This window comes from Lepisosteus oculatus, chromosome 10 (genome assembly GCF_040954835.1).
Source record: "Lepisosteus oculatus isolate fLepOcu1 chromosome 10, fLepOcu1.hap2, whole genome shotgun sequence".
NCBI lineage: Eukaryota > Metazoa > Chordata > Actinopteri > Semionotiformes > Lepisosteidae > Lepisosteus > Lepisosteus oculatus.
The window spans coordinates 2,454,473-2,480,428 of record NC_090705.1 but is presented as its reverse complement, the minus strand read 5'-3'; the positions used below and the strand labels follow the sequence as shown (position 1 = coordinate 2,480,428).

Below are 25,956 nucleotides of genomic sequence, written 5' to 3'. Positions count from 1 at the left end.
AAACACTGGATACTCTACAATTCTGTTGTTTTTCACTACAAATATAGTAGTTGTTCTTACAATCACAGAACTAGTGCTGGATGCCTTTATTCCTTCTATTCTAAATGTTGGTAAAGTGCTTCATGCTTAGCAAGTCACAGCACGCCGCTGGGGTATTCGAATTTCATGCCCTGCTCTTTTTAAAATAACCGTGTAATCTGGATGTTCCTTAAAATTCTTAAGATATTAAGAGTTTTGGCTTTTGGGGGGTTTTCTGAGCAAATCTAGAATGGTTGTGGTCAGAGATTTTTTTAATAAAATGCTACATTTTCTTTTGATTATTACCTGTCCTTTGGTTGTAATACAGCTCTTCTATTACTTTCAGGCAACAAACATACCTTTATTCAAGGAACTTATAAAGGCAAACCCATTTCAGGAGCCATTAACACTATAACCAGGATGTTTTGGTCTGTATTTAGACATTTATTAAAATGTAAGCACAATCTGTAACCATAAGTGAACATAAGTGCATAAGCATGAACAGTTTATTATGCAGGATATTTTGACAGACAACAATGCAGCTATACATTGAGGGAGATACTGTAGAAACGCACTAACACCAAAATGCTGATAGGGTTTTGTCATCTTCCTTAGATCTGTAGAGAATAAGGAACAAATGCACACACAAAAACAAAAGTGATCTACTCTAAAATGTTGCTTTTTCTTTTAGTGATGTGCATATTTAAGTCTCTATGTGAATGTTTTCACTGTTTCACTCCGATACCTATCTGCATTAAAAACAGAAGCTCTGATTGTTCACAAAATTAAAATTCTTTTTTATCCATGCTGTAAACTTCAAGGAAAAACAGATGCACACACTCACACACAATAGCACAAGTCTTCATATCAGCATGGGTTTCCATAAAATTAACCGTAAAATAAGGAAATGCCAGATGTTATATATTTATGAAGTACATTGCACTGAAATTCAAACAAAGTGCAGAGTGGAGAAAATGCAAGTCGGCAAGTCTGTTGTCCAATTTGTTGCGTAGCAGAAGTTGTTGTGCAGCTTGATATATGAATATACCCCTAAACCTTCACACCTCACAACATTTAAGAAATCTGTACAGTTTGTGTAAGCTTGTGCTCAAATCACACACACAAAATGTCTAAAACTTCATTCAGAGTTTTAGAGTTTAGAGTTTTCAACCACTGCTGTATTCTTGAGCAAAGGTAGTTTATCCAGATTGCCCCAAGTGTCATTCCCACCAAAGTGATGTGAGTCTCTTTAGATAGCATCATACATAGAAAATGTATATATGAGGTGCACAAGTAAAACCGATAAATTCATATGATAGATATGTGATAATTGTGGATCTGTTCTGGCCATGGTCATTCATGGGCTGAGACGGCGCAGCACCCCACACAGAGGCGAAATTTGCTACAGCAAAACACAGGGTCTTCTCTGACAGGGGAGTTCTACACTGTCGACGTTTCAAGGGGGTGACGTCAGTCAGTGTCACTCAGATGTACACAAGCATATAGACTAAAAAAGTCACCTAAAACTTTCACTTTTTATTTTCTGAACATGGCCTCAGATCCTCCCTTAACTTCCAGAATCGAGAATCGAGAAAGACACCATCTTCCTCAAGCACCTTCATGTTTTCAGGGATCAGGTTTTTTTTTAAAACCTTTCCATTCCGAAACGTGGCTCAGGGATAAGGACCTGAAAGCATTAGAAGTTTCAAAGGCTATAAAATTGGAGACGAGCAGCTAAATAGTGAACCAAAAACATTCCAATATTCAAAGGGCTCTGTGAAATCAATTGGCTTTAAAGTTGGCTTGAAGGTAAAGAATCCTGGTGCCTCCTCTGTGTAGTGCTTTTCTGGGAACCTTGTGATGTGTAAGGTATTCCTGGTTTACTTCAGGATTCAATGAAGAATTTCCACAACACAGATCTTCTTTCTCCCTAATAACTGGTAACGCTTAAAGGTTAAAAGAGTAATTATCTGAAAAGATTTGTAAACAGAACACTAACACTAACAACGAAAAACGTTTTAAGATGTAGAGGTCTTTCTGTGTTATACTTGGGAAAACTCCTGATTGCTGTTCAGTGTTCAGGCAGTTAAGCAGTTAAATGCTGTTTTAATGTGTTTTTCTAAAAAAAAGGCCAATGTACCACTGCATATGAAAACCTGTTATTCTTCAGCAAGCAACTGAGGTTTTGAACATCGTTTCAGCTCCGTCTCACACTGCTCCATGGTCGATCCCACTGCAGCACCCAGTATGTGAAGGAGCCTATTTGAAATAACCCCACTCTGACTGCAGCAACAAGCTGCACAGGATTACTCACCACAATCAACACTACAGGGCCGAGAACCGGAAGATCTGTCTTCCTAACCGTTTCTACTGTGTGCTTAATCTCAGGAAAACACGCAGTGCTGACCTGTAAGGAAGAGACACAAACTTTTAATTGGTGATTTTGAACACTCAGAGTTCATTTAAAAAGCACTACATACGTCCATTCACCCCTAAACCATCAACTCAGAACGAGGCACAAAGAGCATCAGATGTTGTTTTAAAAAATGAGGTAAAATGAACTTTAACTAGATTAATTCAGAAATAAATTATCTTGAGAACTTACTGTGATGTGTATCAAATTGTAGCTCTCTGAAACATTCTTAGCAAAGGATCCATCATCTCCACATGAAGTAGATATGATATCCACCTTCTTCAAGATAAAAAAAAAATCACATTCTTAAGCCTTTATTTTTTTTACTAGAAAGTAGATATGCACTCAAAGTTTAGAGTGTCTAGATCAGATCATTCAAGCACTTTGTACAAAAATGCAAATCTTAACCTTTTTCAAGAATGCACATGCAGATCCCTTCTCTAAACAAGTGTCATTATTAATGGACAAAGGGGAACTCCCACTGCTGTACAATCCTGGCTTCTCACTCCTGCAGAACGGATCAAATCCACAGCGATTCCCAGAGGATCTGAATGTCAGCGCAGCTGTCAAAAAGAAGCATAACTACGTCCTTTGGGCTACAGTTCAAAGGCTATTGCAGGCCACTGTCAACCCAACAGCTCAGGTAACAAAACAAGAAAGCAGACAGGTGCAACTAAAAGGTGTTTTTTTTTTGCTTCTGTGGTCTAAAATTCTGGCTAGCAAAATGTTAAATGATAACTCTAATGCAACTTTATTTGCTCTATCACTTATATCTCCTGAACTGTAACATCTACAGTATGCTGTGGACATGACGCTAGCTCACATGAGGGCTGAGACGAGAGCAACCCCAGATGTTGCATCCTCAGCTGCTGCAGGATGCAAGAAAGAGCATAAGAAAGGCCACAGATGAGATGAGACTTTTCTGTTTATTTTGGCACAGACTCCATGTCACTTTTACAACACAAGACAGGAAACAAGAGGTGTCCTTCTAGCTTGCCGTATGCTGTAGATACCCAAGGATCTCATCCAGCTGTTTCTTGAAAGATACTGGGGTATCTGCTTCAACCCCATGGCTTGGCAGCTTTTTCCACACCCCCAGAACTTCTTACACAAAGCAGTGCCTCCCATTCTCGGTTTTAAACACACTGCTACATCGTTCCCATTTGCGTCTTCTGGCTCTTGATTTGCTGTTGACAGCTTTCCGACAAGTGAAAGTCCAGCGTCTTCAGACAATTGTCAGGCACCAGTTTATTCACACAGATGTCCGCAAACAGACCTTTTCTTCAGTAACCATTCCTCTGCTCTGTACACATGCACAAAACATGTGAAATGTTTTCAGAGTGACCACATTTGTATACTGTAAATGTTGATGGATAAATTCATATTGGACAGGGAAAAACGTCATGCAGATAAAATTATTTTATTCTGTTCAGTAGAAACTTTTATAGCACAATGAGCTGAAGCCATCTTAATTATGCTTTTCTCTCCTATGCTTTAACATTCTACGGAAATGTTCTGCAGCAACTGATCTTTAGTGTTGTGTTGGAAACAAAGCAACAATGTCAAAACAAAGCTTATGGCATCAGAGAGTCTGGCGCACTCACAAGGGGGATTGAAAAGATGAAATTTTCATAGAAAACACATGGAAAGTTTTAATTAGTTTAGAAAGATAACAGTATATGTTTCAGCAAAAAAAATAATCAATTTAAGCAAAAAATCCAGATACATGATCTTCTGAAATGATTTAAAGCAGGTGGAACTGGAGACTGAACAAAAACTCCATTGATGTTTATGTAAGAGCACAGAGGAAGCAAGAATCCTGCCAGAAGAGGGAATGCTCAGCTCATCTGATCCCACACTCTGTAACTTCCTTTCCGCTCAAAACTGTGACATCAATTTGCCTAGACTGAAGCACTGACCTCCGTCAAAGGGCTTCTCTCCTATAAAACTCCGCACCAGGCAGGTATCAAAATCATTCAAATATGAGCTTTTTATAAAGATCTTTGCTCACCCTGCCTGACTGATTACATGGCCTCTCACTCCAGAGTTCCCTTTAAGCTGAAAGGACATGAGCAAAACCCCTGAAGTTTTCTAAACCAGGACCCTAACACAGAAGTCAGCTCTAGCTCGTACTTTTATCTATAATATGAAGACATGCTGTGCTAGTTAACCATCTTCACTGGTGCTCATTAAACCTACAAGCACATAGTGAAATTAACTTCAGAAAGAAATGAACAAATGAAAAAACCTTTACAAGTTGTTATCTAGACAGAGGCTAATGTGGATTCTCCTGTTCTATAAACATATTTAGAATTATATGAAATATAATTCCAATTAAAAATAAAACCAATAATACTTTATGGAAAGGAAATACTTGGAAAGAAAATAAAAAATGCAATGTATTTTATTAAAAATGTCCTTCAAGAAGGAAGAGGGTGCAGTTTAAGAAATAAACTAACCATCATGTTGAAAATACTGCCCTGTGGGAGAGAGAGAAAGGATTCGCTGTACAAGACCGAAATTGGTCAAGATGTAGGAAGAAAAATCAGAAGTGAAATTCTTCTAATTCCAAGCCGGAAAAACACTTAAGTCATCCTACTTAATCACTGCTGGATTTCAGGCCAATTTACTTTAAACTACGGAAAATTCTTACAAATGAACCACTCTTGATTTCTGGATAAGACTTACAGTCAGATGGCAATTCATGTTAAATTATTATAATCTATAATTCAATATTTTTCTGAAATTACTGAGTTTTCATAATAAAGCAAGTAAAAATAAAGGCAGCTCTGACTTACACATTTAAAAAAGCAATGCACAAGCAATGCTTACCAAACGAAAATCTAATGTTCTCTCAAAGTTAGCTGTAAAACACTACTTGTAAGTCCAGTAAGAAAACAAAATGTATTTTAAAAATACAGAAATGAAGCATTAAAATATTACCAAGTATTCCTAAATGCACATACAAAGAAAATCTACAAGTATTCTGGGCCATCTCTGTGCGGGATAATTTTCTGTAGTTTCCTCCTATCCAAAAATGTTCTAGCTCAGCTTCGTGAAAACGTCAAAATTAAAAGATCAGGGGCACAACCTGAAAACCTGTGGAATTCTTTCCACTGATTACTCAGACCAGCTAATTGTCCGTGTCAGTTGACAACACACTGATTGCTCACTGCATGGTACCTGCAAGTGATACGTGTAAACAGTAGCGTGCCACTCGGAGAACCTCACATCTTGCACAGAATGCTTCAGGAAACAAGCAAGTCCAAATTTGGAGGGACCGATCCACTGAGTGAACAAATTACTTTCTGAGGCTTAAAACACTTAAGAAAGCTCAAAACAGTCACCCAGAGAAATGCACCGTCAACTCTGAAAAGGCGAGACCAAGAGAGAGGAGGGACCTATACAGGTAGTGGCTGTACTGTAGGTGGTGCACTTGTGATTCACTGACCACTTTCCCAACAACACTGCAGTCTGCTGCTGCTGAGGAAAAGTGTATAAAGAGTTGCAAAATATTACTGCAGCAGTACTAGTGCACCAATATAAACTTGTAAGCTGACGCAGTTCCACTCTAAAATGGGACACTAAATGCTGACACGCAAGACAACTGATTTTGCAGCTGTGTGGCTCTACTAGTAAAGGTGCTTGCAAAGAGCGTAGGTTAAGGTCTACAATCATGGGTCTGACCCTGTGTCATACGACTAGCCGATTTTCCCTAAAAGTGACTGGGAAAAGTGCTGGCATCTTCCAGACGGAAGGGTGGGATTACACGGCCAGATGTGTCTCTGCTCCCAGCACCACAGTGACACTGTGGCCTCCTGGACACCCCCAGGCAAGGGGGGACACGCCTCTCCTCCAGTCGGCGAGTGACCCTCCAGTAGGAGGCGCTGCTGCCGGTGATGTGTTAAAAGACAATTTTCTCAAAGGTGGGAGGATGGGAGGCGTCTGCCCAGACTTTCTCATTCTCCCCTGTGTGCGGTGAGGGGGTTCATGGCTGTGAGCCGAGGCGTGAAAAACACACAACTGGCAGTTCCAAATTGGGTGGGTATAACTAGAATAATTGGCGATTCTAAAAAAAAAATGATATGTAATAATAATATCCTTTGCATAAATGAGGGTACGAGGCATGCGTGTACAAGATGTGCAATTCAGAAGGAAACAAGTGTGAATTAGAGCAGCTTATTTAGAAAGAGGACATTAATGTCTCCTGAGCAGCCCACACAAAACGGACACACTGATCACAATATGTGGAATGGTAAACATTTGTGGCTATGACCTAATAGGAAAATCTTTTTTTTTTTTTAAGAGATAACCATCATTGAATGTATATACCATACCATTCCTCCTGCAACCAAAATCTTCTCAAGGCAGTGACCCAGATGGATTGCCTCTTCATGGACACCTGTGATAACACAAGCTTTCTGGGAAAGATTTTCTGAAAGAGAAAATTAAAACCTTCAACTGTATCTTTCTGGCTGTGGCTTTCTTTTTTAAAGTACTTTACATATCTGAGAAATTAAATTAACAAGCACATTATGCATTTGTGAAAAGTTGAAAAGTGCAAGGAAGAAAAAACAGTGCAATAATGTATTGGTATCTTTAATACTGAAACAATTTAATGTTCATTTAAAAGTAATAGTTGTGTATTTGATACTTTTCCAAGTTATTTTTAAACTCTATATGGCTAGTTTTACAGATAATGGAACACAGCAGAGCAAACACAAACACAAGGGCCAAAATAGTGATCTGCATTCACTTATTTTGTAACAACAGGAGTGAAACTAATTCCTCCAAAACCTTCCATCTTCATAATATTTTCGTTTCTTTTCAAGGTAAATCGACAAATCAAGCTACAATCATTCAGCTACAATGTTGTTTTTTTTATCAACAACATTAAATGTTAAAGTCTCATCCTACTGCATGCTTAAAATCAGAGGATTTTTGTTGACACAACAAACATCAAAATGTTACTCTGATGTTAACCTTTTACATATGCTTTAGTAGTGTTTTTGGGCTGCAAAGTAACCTTTCATAAAAACATTTATGAAAAATTCCACAGAAGATTATATTTAATAAAAAATAAGCCTTGCGTTTATGAAAGTAAAAGGGAAATGTTTAAAGAGTGGAATTCAATGCACTGAAGAACACAGTATATAAAACAATGCCACAACAATTAATCGTACAGACTCTAACAATACACACATTATATATGGTCTAATATTATAGAATAATATGTACTGTATGTACTTTAAAAATAAATATCACTTCCAGTTGCATGGGAATTGCTACAGTGACTGACTTGGCAGTCATATGGCAGAGTTCATCACACATCATCACGTCATCAATGCCACCAGGTTTCATCAGTTTCATACCAAACCCTCAGAGGCCGCAGGAGTACTTTCTAAACCAGATCACTACCCTCTTGGAGAAACACACCCCACAGTGCCAGCTGCTCTCCTATAAAAACTGCTATAAACCTACAACCTGGCATTATAGCTGCACCGTTCACTTGCACAGTCAATGCAAGCAGGCAGAGACAGGCTTGGAAGCCTTCAAAACTGATTGTGGTCTTCCCTTGAAAGTTGTTTTATTGATAAACAGTTAAAAAACATACTGTACAGTGCTCAAAAGCTCTGAAATAAGTACCCAATGCTTTAGAGAGGGCAAGCTGGAAATCTCAGTCTCAATTCCTTAACTGAGCGCGAAACAGCACTCACAGATTAAAGGCTATTTATGCCAATGAAACTGGTACATCAGAGCAAACAGGGGAGTAAGTTGATGTTAATGTAACCAGCTGACAAAGTAGAGGCACAGGGGTCAGGAGCTGTGTCCTTTTGGGGGCGGGCAGTAAGTTCCCTGCGACAAGCTGCAGTACTAGCTGTCCTGCGCCATCCTGTGAAAATGGCTGGAAACCCACCCATTGTGCTGTCACAACTTTTAGAAAATAAACCTTTAAATAAGGTTCATATTCCCTGTGAACTGATTCTCGGCTCACACCAGTCATAAGTGTAATTCTCATAGGCAATGCAGTATCTGTGAGCTATACTAGCCAGTTAGTGCACTTGGTTCTCTATGATGTACAGTATGTTAACCTGAACTCCTGGTCAGGCAGTGGCTACTGGGAAGCGTTAGGACAGGGTTCCATTAATAATGACAACAAAATCAAATGGTTCATTTTCTTACCAGTGAAATGCTGGTGTTATGACTTAAAATGCTGAATAAATAAATGACTATAGTACAACAGTTTATAGTTTTAGTTTTTATTCTTGACTAGTTTCCTGATTACTCCACAATCAATGTTACAGAAACATAGCCAACTAACAATTCATTCTCGGAATATGATTGTATCAAATGAAAGTATAATTTAACTTTTAATAAGGAGCATGTTGTTTTGTACTAAAACAATGTGGCTCACCTCCCACTGTGGCTCCGCCTGCCTGCTGTAATTTTATAAGAATGTGCAACAGAAAACATTTAATTAACTGGGAACAAAATATTTTTTTTAAAAAAATTATTACATTTACAATAATATTTTCTCATAAAACCAAAATTAATATTAACCTTTGCCTTATTTAATTGAAAAAATGAAGAGCTATGGATACAAGAGTAAAATCATTAAAGCGACTGTTTATTTCTAAATGGCACACTAACGAGCTCCAGAAATGACAAGCTTAGCTCTTAAGCTACAATTTAACTTTGTGGGGGGGGGGGGTCCCCAAAGATGAGACAAAGTACTGTCTGTCAGAAATAAAAGATTTACTTATTTTTTGTTTTGTAAATGCATATGAGAAAATGGATCTGTGTCACAAAACTGTCCAGAAGTTAAAAACTTAAATGTTTAAAAAGTGAGTTCTAGAATAAAAAAAGTCACACCACAGCCCAAACCTCTGAATACCTGTAAGTGTTTAACAATAGGAAATTCACCATTTTCTCAGAGACAGGATATCTGATGTTGCGCTTTGATAGAAGTGTGGCACCTCTCTCAGATCCAGGGTTCCGAGTTTGATTCCTAGGTTAGCGTGGGTATTTGGCAGGTGCTCCTGTTTCCTCCCACCTCCCACCTCCCAGAGATATCCAGGCTAGTGTTGATTCGCTGCTCTAAACTGCCCCTTGCCTGGGGGGTTTCAAGAGGATTGAACACATGGGCAGTTTGCACTGGCTATGGGACTACAGTGAAACCAAACCAGGAGACACTAATGACCTAAATTAACCTCCTGACACCTGTGACCTTTCTGATGTTTAGAGCAGAACTATTTTTAAAAGGCCGCTGTGTGCTGCAAGGCTATTTATGATAAAATAATTTAGCAATTACGTTATACTATAATTGAAGCAGTAATAGTTTTTCCTCTTGTTGGGAACTTGGTTCAAGTTCTTAAAAAACTTCAGTCGTTTTGGCTGTTTAGGCTATTGAAGAAATAAAAAGGCAGTCAAAGGCATCATTTCAAAATGCATTACTTGATTGAGACAACTCCCCAGGGTATTTCAATTGAGACCAAAGACTAAAGCACAGATGAGACAAAAGTGAAATATGGCCATAAACCAAGCACTGCGCATCGAACCTCACTGTCACGCAGAGGGTAGAGGGGTGATGATCTGAGCCTACTCGGCAGCCACAGGACCTGGATACCTCACAATCACTGAGCTCACCATGAATTTCTCTCTATACCAGCGCATTCTAGAGGACAAAGTGCATCACACAACAGGACAGCAATCTAAAACACACCAGTAAATCTACAACTGAATGGCTGAAAAAGAAAAGAATCAGGATTTTGGAATGAACAGGTCAAAGTCCAGACCCAACCCCATTGTGATGCTCTGGCACAACCTAAAGTCAGCTGTGGATCAATTCATGCCCTCAAACATTACCGAGCTGGAGCAGTATTGTGAGGTGGAGTGGGCCAGAATTTCTCCCAGGCAATGTGAGAGATTCTTACAGGATACGTTTACTTCAAGTTACTGCTGGTAACACACACTGCTGAATCACTTACTTTTTCACACAAAAACTGCGTGCTACTGAATGTTGGCTGATTAGTTTGTTTAATTAAGAATAAATTGTGTGTTATCTGTCATATGATGTTAAATGTATGTATTTTTAGGACTTGATGAGGACTAGATGAAGGTCAGACATGTCTTAATATGCAAAATGATAAAAAATCGTAAAGGGGTGTACTTTCTTTATCACGTCACTATACGTGCAAATGCCTTCTATATATGTGCCCTCCAATTCAATAAAAAAGAATAAATTGCACTTGCCATTTATTGTACTTCTATAATGATTTCATGTCATGATTTATGAGCTAATTTGTGGAACACTAGCTTTTAAAGAGCTTCCAAGACTAATTTTAATAAACAGGTTGTTCGGCTTTTATACTTTAGCAGGATAATAACCTGAAAAATGAATCTGTGCACAATTTGAGGGCTGTCTGCCTCACTAACAAAGAGCTGTTATTCTGTTGTTGTGAGCCCACCCAGGCCTGCAGAACGTGCCCAGGCGGACACACTCTGTAAACATGTTCACACGCTGCCAAGACTAACAACGCTTTAACTTGGTTTACACAGAGAGAACACACAGGCCAGTTCTGAGGCATGCCATGCCTTCTGATGCTACAGTGCACCCAGCTGTTGAAATGTTAACCCAGTTTATTGAAATAATTAAGCCTGATCCTTCCCTGCATTTATATATTTGCTTCACACAAAATACCATCATAAATCATCAGCCTTTAAAACTAACAAAGCGACAGACTCGTCTGGAACACAATCACTTGCAAATTATTTGAATCATAAATTACAAAATTTCATATATACTTCCCAACACACGCACAAACCTTCTTCCCTTTCCAAAGAGTAAAAAGGTCAATCTCTCTGCTGTGACTAATGCATATGATTCGTAATACACTAAATTATTTATTATATATTAATTATTTAATTGACAGTTTCCTCTGAATAAAGGATAAAATCCCTAACCTCTGATCAGACTGGCAAAGAAAATGGCATATATCAAAATCACCTTATACAAAACAGTTAACATTCAAATACGTTTTTTTACAGTATTTCTTACATTATTTTGGTCAGAGTAAAAGGAACAGGCTTAAATGTATTTCGAAACTTAATTTAGTCCTTTTAAGGTTAGTGATGTTAAATTAAAAATATGCTTTAAGTATATTTCTTCTTGTAAACATCAATGCCTGTGTTACTGCCTTTTTAACTTATCAATTCACTTAGTTGCAGATATTACTGATTACTTGATATTAAACACAAGACTAATCCCCAAACACTATACACAGTAATTCTGCAACACTGATTAAAGGGATATTGGTGATTGCATTCCTAATTACATCCAGAATGGTGATAGTGAAATCTGCCCTTTTAGGGATTCCAGTGAGCTGAAATGTGCAGACAGTATATCAAGCCCAAAGACGAAAGATTGTAAATGTTCAGCATATAATTTAATTCAATTGGAAACAAACAGAAGTAACACTGAAATATTAATCTGCAGTTTCCTTTTAGTGCAAAAAATATAAAGCAAGTCCTGTAGCCGAGTCATGTCAATAAATTCTCGATTTATTAATGGGTGATCATGTGAAGAGAGCTGATCATTCATATAGGTGTTGGTACTGACAGAACCCATCTATCTGCTGTATTACCCCCACATAAGCCTGGACCCAAATGCAACACCAAGGGCCAATGTGGACGTTTAATACTTGTAACAGAAAAACGTTGAATCTCAGCTCACTCAGTACTCTTAGATTTATTTACCAACCACATTTTTTCCCTTTTGTATTCAAATGTAGAATCCGGATACATTTTGCTTTACACAGCAACAGTAGGGAACAGATGACGGACACAATATTTCAAGTGTTTCCCTTCAGAATCGTTGGCCGAAACTATACAAACAGTCACACAGTCACAACAATAGCTGTATATAATTTATTTTTTCATGTATCCGTCTATTCACCAGCATTCACCAGATCTTCTGCCACCTGCAACACTGAGAAAACATACCAGCACACAGTAACACGCCAAACAATGACATATTGCAAATGGAATGAGCCGAGGCTGATACACAACAGCAAATCAAAAACAAACACATACCCTTAATTATTGATTCAGCTGCAAATAGATCCCGTTTGTAGGTTACCTAAAAAAACAGAAAAACCCAGTTAGAATATATGATAGAATATTACTATATATATAGAATAAGGCAAAGAGGTCAAAATCCAATTAAAGATGCCTTTGAACATTTCATTACAGATCAAAATACTGTTAGAATATAATTGTAGTGAAATACACTGATATTTTAAGCTGTGTTTTTTTTTAAAGCATTACATATTTTTTTGCCATCACAAACCCAGATATAACCCAACAAACAGAAAAGTTGGTCATTAAACACACAGCAATGCAATCAGCATTTTAAGATACTTAACGCTTGGTTTTGCTGACCTACCTTCCTGACAATCTAAAAATTTCAACCTCAACATATAACAAGCATCATGCATTCTATCTGCCATGGCTTGACTGAGTCTTGAGGTGTTCCGTCCAGAGAAGGATGTGCCAAGTAATGACTGCTAATGAGGAGTCTGCTCACTCTATGAAGGACTCTGCTTCTCTCCAGTCCAACTCTGTGTTGTACCACAAATTCCAAACACTTCACCCAAACCATTGCTAAATGAAAAATGTATTAACTGCCTTTTTCCCACATGCATAGGATCTGAGACTATATTTGTACCTTTCCAACAATTATAGTTTACAATTACATTGAGAAAAATGCTATGCTGCAAAGCCTAGCCACAATTACTGCTTTACGACCTTAAAAAGACTTTAATTATAATTTATACCTGCTAACGACAATATACCACTTCCGACAAAGCAGTACCCAGTAATGCAGTACTTGTATGAACACCAATAGACCTAAAGTTCTTGTTTTGCCTTCTATTTTTACCTCAATAGAGATCTAATCCTTTTATAAAAGATGCAGTTTAAGGTTGCCATGGCAAATAATCGATTTTGAGTTGTACAGCTCCCAAGGCCATAAACATTCTTTAAAACTGGTAAAAACATGAATCTGACTCTGGATCTGAATCTGCTTTTTTTTTTTTTCCTCAAGCAACGTCTGTGGAATAAGGGAAGAGGATAATAGCTGGAAACCAAGCGCGTGTTTGATGATAAATGGAAATTAGTTATAGAAATTGCTCATAAGGGGAGGGGATCTGACATGATTTTATGACTTATGATCTGACTTAGTGCCAGGTAGGTTCTATAGCACAGAGATGAGGTCTCAATAGCTGTGTCGGCAACTGCCCTAGAGGGGCATGAAAGAGGCCGAAAACTACTAGGACTGGCCCAGAGCCATCATCTGCGGCTGCCTGGTCTAACTGCGAGACTGGCTTAGGAGCAAGGACCTGCACTGGGGGAGGGTCTCCTCGCACCAGGCGAAATTTACCTCCAGACAGGACAGACAGGAGGTAATGAGCTAAATGCACATCTCTGGGAAGCCAGACCTGCATCAGCAACCTTCCTGGGTCACGGTGAAGGTACTGTAGAGCAGTGTATCAGGCTGACCGGGTAATCAAGCAGTTTGAGATTTCCTCACCAGATCGAAAGTGAATACGCTTTGGCAACAATAAAACGCAGAGGAAAATACTTGAAATCAGGTTAAAATGTAAATAATACCAAGATTCTGGAGGATGAGATACTCCATAAGCGAAGACTAAAGATGCTTTAGCTATCAGAGATCAGGAGATGTAAGCACTACTAAGTGCTATAAATGTGGCGGAACCATACATTCATCTAATGTCCCCCAAACCTAGCTAAACCCAACAATGAAAACTATGATCTGTAAAGAAAAATTAAACACAAATGAAACAATAACAATAGAAAAACAGATGATTTTTCACAGAAATTTTGTCCATCCATCCGTTCATTTCATCCTAACCACTTCCTCTAGTTCACGGGGAAGCAGGAGTCTATCCAGGCTATAGCAACAGGCGCAGGGCAGGGCTCACCCTGGACAGCACGCCAGCACACTGCAGGGCAGGCACACAGACACAGGCACCCACACACCCACAGCAGGGCCAGTTTTCCCCAGAACCCAATGAACTCCCCAGTATGTCCTTGGACCGTAGGAGGAAACCGGAGCTAAACTCTACACGGATAGTATCCCAGGTCCAGAATAGAACCCAGGGCTGCAGTGCTGTGAGGCAACAGTGCTAACCACTGCACAATTTGTTGTCCCTGATTTTGTACATTATTTAACTTTCTATTTTATATTTATTACTTTTTTGTATCTTGCTAAATGTTTGGAAGCAGACCTATGAAAACAGCATGACAGGGTCACAGAATGCTATGGGAATATTATTAAATAAAGCAAAGTGTTTATTTTGTATAGAATGTGTATCAAAAATTCAAAACTGCAGCATTTCTTCTGCACACATGCCGTACATCTTACCTTCCACAGACTGGATGGTCCTTCGATGAGCTTAGCGTTAATGCCAGAATACTGCAGTACAAGATGTAAGCATTCTGTCCCATACTCAAAGTCATAGTCACTGCACTGTGAACACAAACATTGTTTCATTATATACAAGACAGGCAAGGACTTTGTCAGTGTCATGCAAACATACTTTTCTACTTTCTTACACAAATGCATAAGTAATGTTGGTCTGCGCTGATCTGTTCAGCCAAGCTGCCTTTAGGTAACAGTGTTTGCCCCTGTCATGATAAGCATGTTTTTAAAAAGACAACAGCTTACCCTTTGTGGAAACAGGAGAACTGGTCATTGCACTTTCAAAACCAAGAAAAGATCACTCTAAAGTAATTGCAAAGCTAATAAAACACATCATGATTAACTATCTTAATTACCTTTGAGAACAGTACTATATATTATGCCTTCTTTCTAATTTGAAGATTTTTGTGGTGTACAGTTATCTATAAAAAACACCCAAGGTGTTACTGTTTAATATCGCCACCACACTTTTTTTAAATAAGAGGCTTAAAAATGTGTTGCACATTTTGGTCCAGATTTTGTAGTCAATATTTCAAACCATATTCTAAGGAAAATGTGTGTTATATATACTGTGCAATGTATATATGAATAGGGTTACTGTACTGTATGACAGCAGTACACTATTCCGTATTCATATATACCGTATTTGTCTCTCAGGTCTTTTCAGATGCTTCTTGAAGCTGTGAGTCAAGTTCTAAAGCATAACATTTCACTCTTCTAATAACACTTTAAAACCTTTTTCTGATGAAAGTGCACCATTTTCAAAACCAGCAACTGGAACTACAACACCGACCATCATTACTCCATACATCACCTCGCTCCTTGTTGAGTTAATTTCACAACACAAACAGAAAACCCAGTATTTCCTCATGTTTTGCAGCTGTACCGATTAAAGCATGATCATGACAGCTGGTCCACAAACACCTACTGTATCTGTTCTGACTACAATTATAGAAGATAAAAGATAAAAGATTCCAAACCCCAGCTTCTAAAATAGAAAGGGATGAAACGGAATGTACTGTACCTGGTTTTATTATATAGAAGCAAACCAGTGTAATGCATTGATACTTGAAAACTCTTCAAGCAATTTAGTCCCTAGTATTTTGTTTTCTACAAAAGCTTACACTAATCCCAAGATAATGTGTCTCTTCATTGTCTCTTTCCTGCTAGTGCTTACATAAGTGTCAAGTATGTCAAAGTTTTATACACTACACTGGCTGTTTTTATACACCCTACCAAGAATTTAACCAAAATGGCCCTGAGCATGGAGTTGATGGATACCTTAGACTTTTACACCATTTAACGGGTATTAAATGTCAGATTGTTTTTTAGATTTGAAGATAAAAACGTAATTTCGGTTTGATCTGAAAATGCACGGTGAGTGTTATTATTAAGAAAACAATGTTGCCATTACAGCAATGTATTCATTCGCCTGAAGAAAGGTGTGCGGTATTGTCATGCAAACGTCTCTCTCTCTGTGTGAAATATCTCTGCAACTGTGCATCCAAAGAACTTCAGAATCAGAAACGCAGAAACGTTCCAACATGATCTGTACGCAGACTTAACAAGTAATTAATATTGGTCAGCAAACCCATCTCAAAGTCGAGAGCAACACTTCTATTGGATTAAAAGAGATTCACAAGGCTGTTAGTTTACAATGTCATAATGCCGCATCATGTCAGCGTAAGTTCTGTTGCCTCATTCCCAATCGCAAAACATGCCATTGCACATACGTGAAGATGTTGTCTCTTTCGTGATGTAAAGTTTTACAAGTTACCATGCACATTCTACTTTTACTGTGATTTGAAAAGCATTCGGCAACGCTGATTCTTTCTAAAAACGAAATATAAAAGTAGAGATCCAGCTCCCCTTAAATATCAGGCAAAAAGCTATTACCTGACTGCTGAAATACCTCCACAGCCAAAGAAAACTACATCTGAGTCCCTGTAGTGTCTCAACTGTGACCCATCTCAGAGGCAGCAGCAACCACCTGGCCTGTCAAGGACTATGCTCATCAGCTAAGACTATGCATCAGCAGATGAGGAGATAGTTGCTGCTGAATGGAGGAAATGCTCAACACTAGCTGGAGCATAATTCATATATTTATTCTACAAGTGTGTTCTAAGTGACCCCAGTTCAGTTCTGATGAACAACATTCATGAGTACAACTTGGCAAGTATGCACCATCATCTACTACAATTCTGTGAACAAATCAATTGGTACTTCTATCACACTTAAAGATCATTTCAAATTAGACAATTCTACAAAAATAAACTATAAATAACAAAAATGTTAAATTACAACACTTCTAAAATGACAAAATGCTAAATGGTGCGACAGAAAAAAGGAAACACAAGTCACTGTTTGAAAACAGTAATAAGCAAATTAAGTTTAAATTCTGACACTTTGGAGGCTGAAACATAGGTGCTTGCCACAAACTTAAAACTGTTTTTTCTTAATAAATTCTCACTTGTAATGTAACTCATTCTGCCAAAAGGTCTTTCTTCTGTGATTAGCATTTCAGCATTACACACCCGAAGAGCCAGGCTACACTCACACATTTCACATGATCTACATGGGTATATCAGAACCAAAAGAGCTACAGTACCCAGGCCATTGTACTGACAGAGCCATTACTGATCATACAATAAACAACAGAGCTGCCCCAGAAAGGCAAAACATAAGAGTATCTTGTCCACACTGACCTAGGTGTTACCAGGAGGAGAGAGAAACACAGAACACAAACAAGCTCCAAAGTCAGATTTATTTTATTTTTTTTTACAGAAAGTGACAATGAAGTGTTTTTTTAAAATTGCAAATTAACAGGCTAATTTTTTTTCCCCCAGTGTGCGAACTGAAAGTACAAGCAAAGCTAGTAGTCTCTAGTGCCTGTGCTGTTCTGTTTACAGTTTTTCTAAATGTTGTACAACATTCAGATGGGCTGAATGTGTTTTCTGTTTATTATCGATGGGTACTAAAACATTTCCATGATTTGGAAATTAAGGAAAAGGTAAACATCCTATCTTGCATCTAACAAGATCTTGCATAAGAACACAAATGCTGCAAACAGGTTATTCTACTCATCTTTGTTTTTTTAGTTTTTAGAAGCTTATTAAACCAAGACACTAATGTAGCAGTCTCCCTGAAAGACATCAAGATGCGAGCTGTGACGAGATAGCCAAGCAGTTGCTTCAGGCTTCCCAACACTCTTTGTATAAGAAAGGGTCCTACAGTACAGTTCTGGTATTTTCTTCATTTTGATATATGAGCTGTACTTTCTTCACATTAAAAAATAAATACTGGATTCAGAGTAACTTCAAAGGACTAAACCAAACAGTTCAAACCCTGTTCATGGGCTAAGCTCATAAACACAGTCCTCTTCCTGACCCCTTTTTCAGACTTGATGATGTTTTGTAGAGTGATTACCAGAGTTATGCCCTAATACACTGAGAACACAGGCCTAAATGAAAGTTTCTAAGACAGCTAATCTTTTCAAAACTATACAAGTCTCCGCTCTGCAGCTCAAGTATGTAATATTCCGCCAAAAATGAGCGATTTTTATTCTATAAAAACAGCAGAGCATGTAGCTACCTTGTACACCTTCATAATTAATTCATACAGCTCTTGGCACATGTTGAGAAGAAAAGAACAATGGAAGGTAGGAGAACTGGCATAATGTCTTCAAAAATTATATATTTCAGTTTTATTTTGGTTCATCCAAGCATAACCAAGGCTGACAGCCTTATGGTTGTTTGTATTTGTGGTCTACAAAACAGCACAGAATATGTTAAACTATTTGCATAAAACAAAGGCATGGGCAGTGATGGCCCATAGTGCTTCATTAATCAATTACCTAATAGCAGGACGATCAGGCAACCAATAGCCTTAAACAGACCCCCTGTTCAGAATTTGCACAGGGGTTTTCTGTGCTATGAGGCAGTTTTAACACATAATATTTAATATAGTAGACCTGTGACATTTCTAGCCTTAACATTTCTAGAACTTCTCTATTACTTTCAGTTTCTGACTATACTATCCTGTCAGTAGCTTGGTTAGATCCCAGTGACTTCAGCAGAGGGATGAATTCTATTATTGAGCATCTGGCATGACTCACCTAGCTGAGGGAGGCCCTGACCCCAAACCCGCCCTCAGTACTGTGAGGATGAAGCTACTGTATAGGGAGGTTTGCTGCAGGGGTACACGCAGAGGGGGTGTGGAATGCAAGAGTAATATACAAAGGGAAGACATGGGTACGAGACTTACATACAGTACGCAGGTGAGCGGAACTGTGCGAGATTAGGATCCAACCCTCCTCCTGATCCTCTGTTATAAACTGCAGACTCCGCTTCACTACTAGTAGGTTTTAATTGTGAAATATAAAGACTAATGCTACAGTTCTCAAATAATTAATAGCAACAAAGTTAGGAAATATTCCTCAATAATATAATGGATATTTGAAGAAAAATATTTCTTGGAAGTTAAAAATGTAGTCGTTGGTTTTCAGATAGCATGCAAGCTACAGAAAACATCTTTGTTGTGCTTGTAAAGTAACTTTTTGCAGTTTAAACACATAAAGCAGCAAAACAGGTTGTTGCATCTTGGTTTATTATCATTATTTTAATGAAAATCAACTTGCTTTTCACATCCCAACAAATGTGTCCTTTTGAGCTACCCTCAGATTAACCTGCTGTGTAATAACAAATAAGTTAACAGTGTCTATCAAAGCCTGTTGGATTAAAAGTAAGGACTGCATGCACAGTGGTTGGCATTGCTGCCACCCAGCACTATGGACCGGGGCTGCTATCTGCAGAGAGTTTGTAGGTGTGGGTTTCCTCTGGGTGCTCCCATTTCCACAGTGCAAAAATAGACTGGTATTTTAATTCAATTCAATTCAACTGATTTTTATATGGCGCCTTTCACAACAAGGTTGCCCCTAAGGCGCTTAACAATGCACGTGACCGTACCGTACATGTTGTGAATACAAAACAGAAAAGACCAGAAGACAACGGAGGAGAGGAACCAGAAACTCCTGAGTAAGGAGAAAAAAAAAACCTCTAGGGGTCAAAGGTCAACTGGCTGCCCGACCCCTTTGGGACATGCTCACATCATACAGAAATAAATGAATGAGGGTATTAATCCATCCATCATGTCTTCTGTATGCCAGTACTCCATGCAGATCTCTGTATCTCTGTAGGATAGCTATATCCAATTTAACGGGCTTCTGGGAAAACTGCCCCTGATGCGTGCCTGGGTTAGTGCCTGTCTGTCCTGCGATGGACTGGCGTCCCGTCTAGGGTGTACCCCGCCTTCGGCTCCCCCCACAGCCCTGAACTGGAAAATGCGGTTAGAAAATGGATGGATGATTAAAAGTACTGTATGTTAATGCAAACTAAAAGCAAGTCAAACAGATTACTTCTTTCATGCCGTTCTGATTATGTTCAAGTTCTGATTGTAGCCTGCATTTTGTTTGAATTTTGTACAAGTACTGCAGCAACCCTTCGTTTGAAGAACTCTGGTGGTTAACCAAGATTTCCTCCCTGTTAAGGCTTCAGGGTTTAAGGACTCGCGTCAATCCTAACATCACACAAAACCTTTTCTTTTCCCTTTCATTTCAAAACTATAATTAAGTTAATTTCTTGACTGTTTCTTCGCTTGTCTTCGACAGTGCAGAAGTAAAACTGTAAAACTTATAACATTCCCAGTAAGTTATAAATGACACAGAGCAGGGAACTGGTGTCTTCCCATCTCGGCACGTTTGATCTTATTTATATCATGTCATTAGTGCTTCCCGCTGAATACCTAGGCTCCACATGGCAATAATTTTGAGCTTTCATCTACCGGGACTCACTTCAGCAGTCAATTAATAGCTGGGAGCTACAGTTTAGCTTGCTTTTCAAGCTGGTGTATGATATGCTTAGCTACACAAATTCCCTTATTGCGTGGCAACACAGGTCGAAGTGAATCTTTCTGTCATTTTGTTTATATACAATACCCCCAGTTTTCACCCAAAGCATTTGTCATTGTTAACAATACTCAACTCAATACAAAAAATTCTGACATTTAATCCAAGCATCTAAGTTGTCTGCTTTACTCTATTTCAAGGACCTGACACACTAGAACTGTATTTCATCTTAATTTCACTCACTTTTACACAAACCTACATGTACAATTCTGCAACATTACCGTATTGCATTGACTTAAAATTAGGAGATTAATTCTACTAATGGAACAAGTAATAGGTTTATTCCATGCTGAAAAAAAGAAGAAAGAGAACACAACGTTTTGGCCGTGGAGCCTTGGAGCCGTGGAGCCTTCTTCAGGTGTGAAGAAGAAGCCTACGCATGCTGAAGCAGCTACCCACCTAATTCTACTAACATTTGATAAAATTCCAACCTAGCACTGGAAGCGTAGCTTTCAGTTTTAAAATCTAAATGAAGGATTTACACAGCTTCTTGCATGTGGGAGTAACAATTATCTGTATCTGTAATCAATGTAATAAAACACTGTCAATATGACCTACCTGCTGATAAGCCTGATATATGGTATCAAATAAGAAGCCCTGTGGCATCTCACTGGCTCTGTATCTGGCCCGGTCCAGAGAATGGTCCAGATAGCTTTCTGGGGTTGTAGCGATCACAGTGGAAACGAGGGGTCTTATAGCTCCTGCGGCCTGGGAAGACACATGCGCACAATAGGGAATCGGAGGTTTACATTTAAGTCGCACACTTTCAGACAATCAGAGAGTCTTCTAAAATTAAGCGAACCCATGAGCATGCATTTACAGTACTTTGCATTTCCAAACACTTAGTAACATTAAAGACAATTTGTCTCTCGACACAATGCACAAATGCATCTTTTATAGAGTTCAGAGTTCAAACTGACATTCCTGCATTTTCTCCAGTTGCCTCTATCTGTTTTCTATTCCAGATACATTTTGTTTCATATACATTTTCTCTTTACTGATCACATATACTTTTTCTCCTGATATGTAATATACTGGAACTGAATACACATTTACTTCAAATCAAGGAAGACTAAACTGATGTTTTGATGTTTAGTATATTCTTACACTGCTAATTAATAATAATTAAATGTACTCCCAGTATGCAACTGAATGATTTAGAATTCCAAATTCCAGTATAATATGTATGATGTATAAATCACTGATTAACGAGAGGTTTCGTAGCTAGAAAGAATTCCAGGTCAGGTTAGTTTACTGATTGAAGCAAGGTTCGCTGAAATAAAACTGAAAGTAAGATAAGCTCTCCACAGAAAATCAGATACACTAAGTGTTCTCTGGATGTCAGGGATACTAAGGACACACTAATGGAAGCCATTTCAAAGGTATTCATTTATGATGAGTCATTTCCAGAATTCGCCAGAAGGAAGAACATACAGTACTGTACAAACGTCCTGAATGACTTTTCCAGTTTGAAAGCACCCTCTGCTCCTTGCTTGAACCCAGCTAACCACCCCCTTACAAATTACTTCCTTTTCCAAGATAATGACTTCAAACCACTAATGGTTGTTTGAATTCTGATAAGTCTTACTAAGTCTGCCCACTGTCCCAAAGGGGAACTACAGCAATTGCTACAACACCCACAGTGCAATCAGTACTATATTAACTAATTCATTAACAAAGAAACACACATAAGGTCATGCCATTAATTGTTTTATTCACAAACACAGTTACCATTCTACAGAAAGGACAGTACAAGTCAGCCACATTAGCGAAGAGTGGTGCATTTGGATGCAGGCAAAATTAAATGGCCAAACAGTTATGCATTGCAGCAAGATTGCATGATAGCTGATGATATGGAAGTAAGCAAACATTGCTCTGCAACTGCAACACCACACAGAGTACAAAACAAAAAATGGATCCTAACACATGGAACAGTTTTCATGTTTTAATGAAAACTGATTAGCATTCTTTGTCCTTATTAATATACAAATATAAAACAGAACTGATGAAATATGAGAACCAAATCTGACCTTTCAAACTTTCATAAAAAACACCTTGAATTATGCCACTGCCTAAATTCTTGTTGTTTTTGTTTTTCGTAAAGTTACAAAAAAAATACCATTACCAAGTGTTTCCAGAAATTAAAGAAAAGGTTAGTAGTCATACTAGAACTGTCTCTTTCAGTTCCTGCTTTCGCTCTGAGTCTGGCAACAGATTACAATAATGATGATTAATTTTTCCTCATTCAAGTCCATCAGAATTGTTACCACATGTAAATGCTTGGAAAATGTGTTTACACAAGTCAAAAGACTGTAGTGGCAGGCATTCACAGCGAGAATTTTAAGGACAGGCTTGAAAGCTCTACCTGTCATCTAGTGAATATCCTACAGGTAGAAACGTGCTCATCTATTCAGAATTCTGCACCAATATCTAATTAAGTTATTAATGTAAGGCATTGAATCCCTCAGCCACATAATTACTTTTTCTGTCTCTGAATTGTCTATTCTCAATGTCCACAGTACCTATCTAAACTTAGCGGAGCAGCAGCTTCAAAGAGAGTCTGATTGCAGATAATTATGAGATTAAAATACTTCAGATTTTTTAAGTGAAGTCATGACTGTTTTGGAAAGCAAATGGGGATGAGATTGTAATGCCCTTGCTTCCATTTTGAATAAAACAGAAAAGCCCTACACAGTAAAGTGCTTATAGACTTAGAAGAATTACTTCCTTTCGGATTAAAAGGAAAATTAAATACCATGGAAAACAGAAGAGTCTGTCCTTCTCCTATTCAGCTTTGCTGTCTGTATTTAGTTTGTATGCTATGGATGAGTACATTCTACATAATGGACCGTGCTCTTTCACCGGTTCTAGAGTTCTCTTTTCAGGAAACACAGAAACGTCATCTTCACTCAAACATTGCTTTGTACAAAGAATCACATAACTTCAGCTGAACTGAAAGTGGTTTCCTGCGAATCATTTTAAAATTTAGGAATTTTATCCATTTAAAATTTTAAGTGAATACATGCGTTTGTCTCTTACACAACTAATTTGTCACAGCTTTTGATTACTTTTCTAAAAGCAACTTCCCTCAGCACTATTACCCATCTTTATACTCAGGCGAGTCTAATCAAAGTCCGTGTCCTCTCTCCCAAATTCCCGTTTAATTCCCATCCACAAATTCCATGTCCAAACTACATTTAAACCACACAATCCTCTTTGCGTGGGATCTATATTTCTTGGAGAAAGCAATGAAGAGTATGGAACCTACCCCATTCTGTTTGGCAGCAGTTGCGATCTTCAGAAGAAACTCTTCTTCCACAAAAGGCCTAACTGCATCGTGAATGATGACAACCTCTGGTCTGGGCAGCTGTGAATCGCATCCATTTTCCACAAACACCTGAAGCCCGTTGAAAATGGATCTGTGTCTAGTTGGTCCACCAGCAACCAACTTTGTTTTCTTGTGACAGTGTTTGTGAATAATGCTCTTCAGCAAATCCAGGTGTTCTGCCGCCACCACAACAATTATATTTTCAATCCAAGGAACTCTGTGTGTGTGGGGGAGAGGGAAGGTGCCAAAAGAAGAAAATAAGCATTTTTTGCTTACTTAACTCAACAATGAATCACATGTTATATCAGGCAACCTGAATTTGTTTTTGTCCTTGTAAAAACAGAAAATGAAAACTCTTGCAATGAAATATAAATGATTGAAATTAGTCTACTGTACACTGACCTTAGTTTACATCCCAGAAAGTTTTAAATCATTTTTTTACATTATGAAATAAAATAAATTAACCTTGTAGAAAAAAAACCAAGGCATTTGTAAATTACCTAGGGTAGGAAGAATATCATTCTGACAACACAAAACTTAATCAATTTTTTGTTAACGTGTTATTGTCTTTACGATAAATACTTTAAACTCTTGTGGATCTGTGGCAGTGCAGTAAATTAATCAAGTATTGTCAATTCAACAAGGACATATATGTGCACTACAGAGATCGACCAGGTTATTTTCATCCTTATTCCGTTTTACTGCTGACTATAACCTTCAAGATAATGGGGGTTGTGCTCCATTACACTGTTTACTGTTAAAACGCAGAAACCCTATTTCTACCTTCATACAGTATAATAAAGGAGCAAACGGGAGAAATGAATGTGCTGCAGACGTTTGAGAACAGTCACAATAAATTAAATCAATTAACATTATTCGTGCAAACTTGCCGCCCCGTAAAATTAACTTGCAGTGAAACCCAGGAAGTTAAACTACTTTGTTTCAAACGAAAATAAATAAATGCATTCACGGTGTTTGCAAAGATTACAAGGTAAGCAAAAAAGAAACGTCAGGCAAAATGATCTGATCAAAATAAATGATTTCAGTACACGTAGTTTTACCTCTCGAAAGCTTGAATTGTGTAGCTTATTAGCGGTCTGTCTAGAAATGTGCAAAACTGTTTTGGGATTGGCAGTCCCATCCTTTCGCCGGAGCCGCCTGCAGGCAGAACCACAGAAACCGGGAAATCAATCCTCTCCCTTCCCAGGCAGCTGGCACTGGATTCGGCTTCGCATGGAGGAAAACCCGGGGACTCAGCAGGCCTGTTGGCTCGTTTTGAGCTGGTTTCCATGGTAAAAATATAAATAAATGGGTAACTCTAAAGGTTATTCTAGTATACGCAGAACAAAATCATTTTTTTCTGAGAATGAATACTGATATATTGCAATTCAGACGAGTTTTTTAGCACAGCTTTTAACGGCTATTCCCGTTTATGACGGACTGCGGGGAAAAGCTGATAACGCACTGGAGCGCAGGTTTACAGTAAGCCGCTGAGGTTTGAGGAGCGTTTAATGTTTTATTTAATTTGTCTTTGATTTATAAAGATACAGCAGTGTTTTTTTCTAGGAATATACGGTTGGTCTTTAAACAATAAAAATCTCAAGACTTTAATTTTCAATACGATGTCACTGTAGTACGTTTCATTTTATATTTATATCAAAGTCGATACATGGGCAAATGGAAAACATTTAAAAACATATTTTCGCAAAATTCACAAACTATTATTTATCCAC

At 38.2% G+C, this 25,956-nt stretch overlaps 1 protein-coding gene across 1 annotated transcript in view; it reads right to left on the bottom strand.

Annotated features, from left to right (window-relative positions):
• Positions 1-25,734, bottom strand: part of crppa (CDP-L-ribitol pyrophosphorylase A) — a 53,637-nt gene extending 27,903 nt beyond the window's left edge. Inside the window, exons 1-8 of the mRNA XM_015357778.2 lie at positions 25,285-25,734; positions 24,164-24,440; positions 21,454-21,603; positions 14,877-14,981; positions 12,524-12,569; positions 6,769-6,866; positions 2,624-2,710; positions 2,333-2,425 (exon numbers count right to left, since the gene is read on the bottom strand). Coding sequence (XP_015213264.2) covers positions 2,333-2,425; positions 2,624-2,710; positions 6,769-6,866; positions 12,524-12,569; positions 14,877-14,981; positions 21,454-21,603; positions 24,164-24,440; positions 25,285-25,514 — 1,086 coding nt within the window. The 5' untranslated portion in view covers positions 25,515-25,734. The remainder of the gene's footprint in view (positions 1-2,332; positions 2,426-2,623; positions 2,711-6,768; positions 6,867-12,523; positions 12,570-14,876; positions 14,982-21,453; positions 21,604-24,163; positions 24,441-25,284) is intronic.
• Between the last annotated feature and the right edge of the window lie 222 nt (positions 25,735-25,956).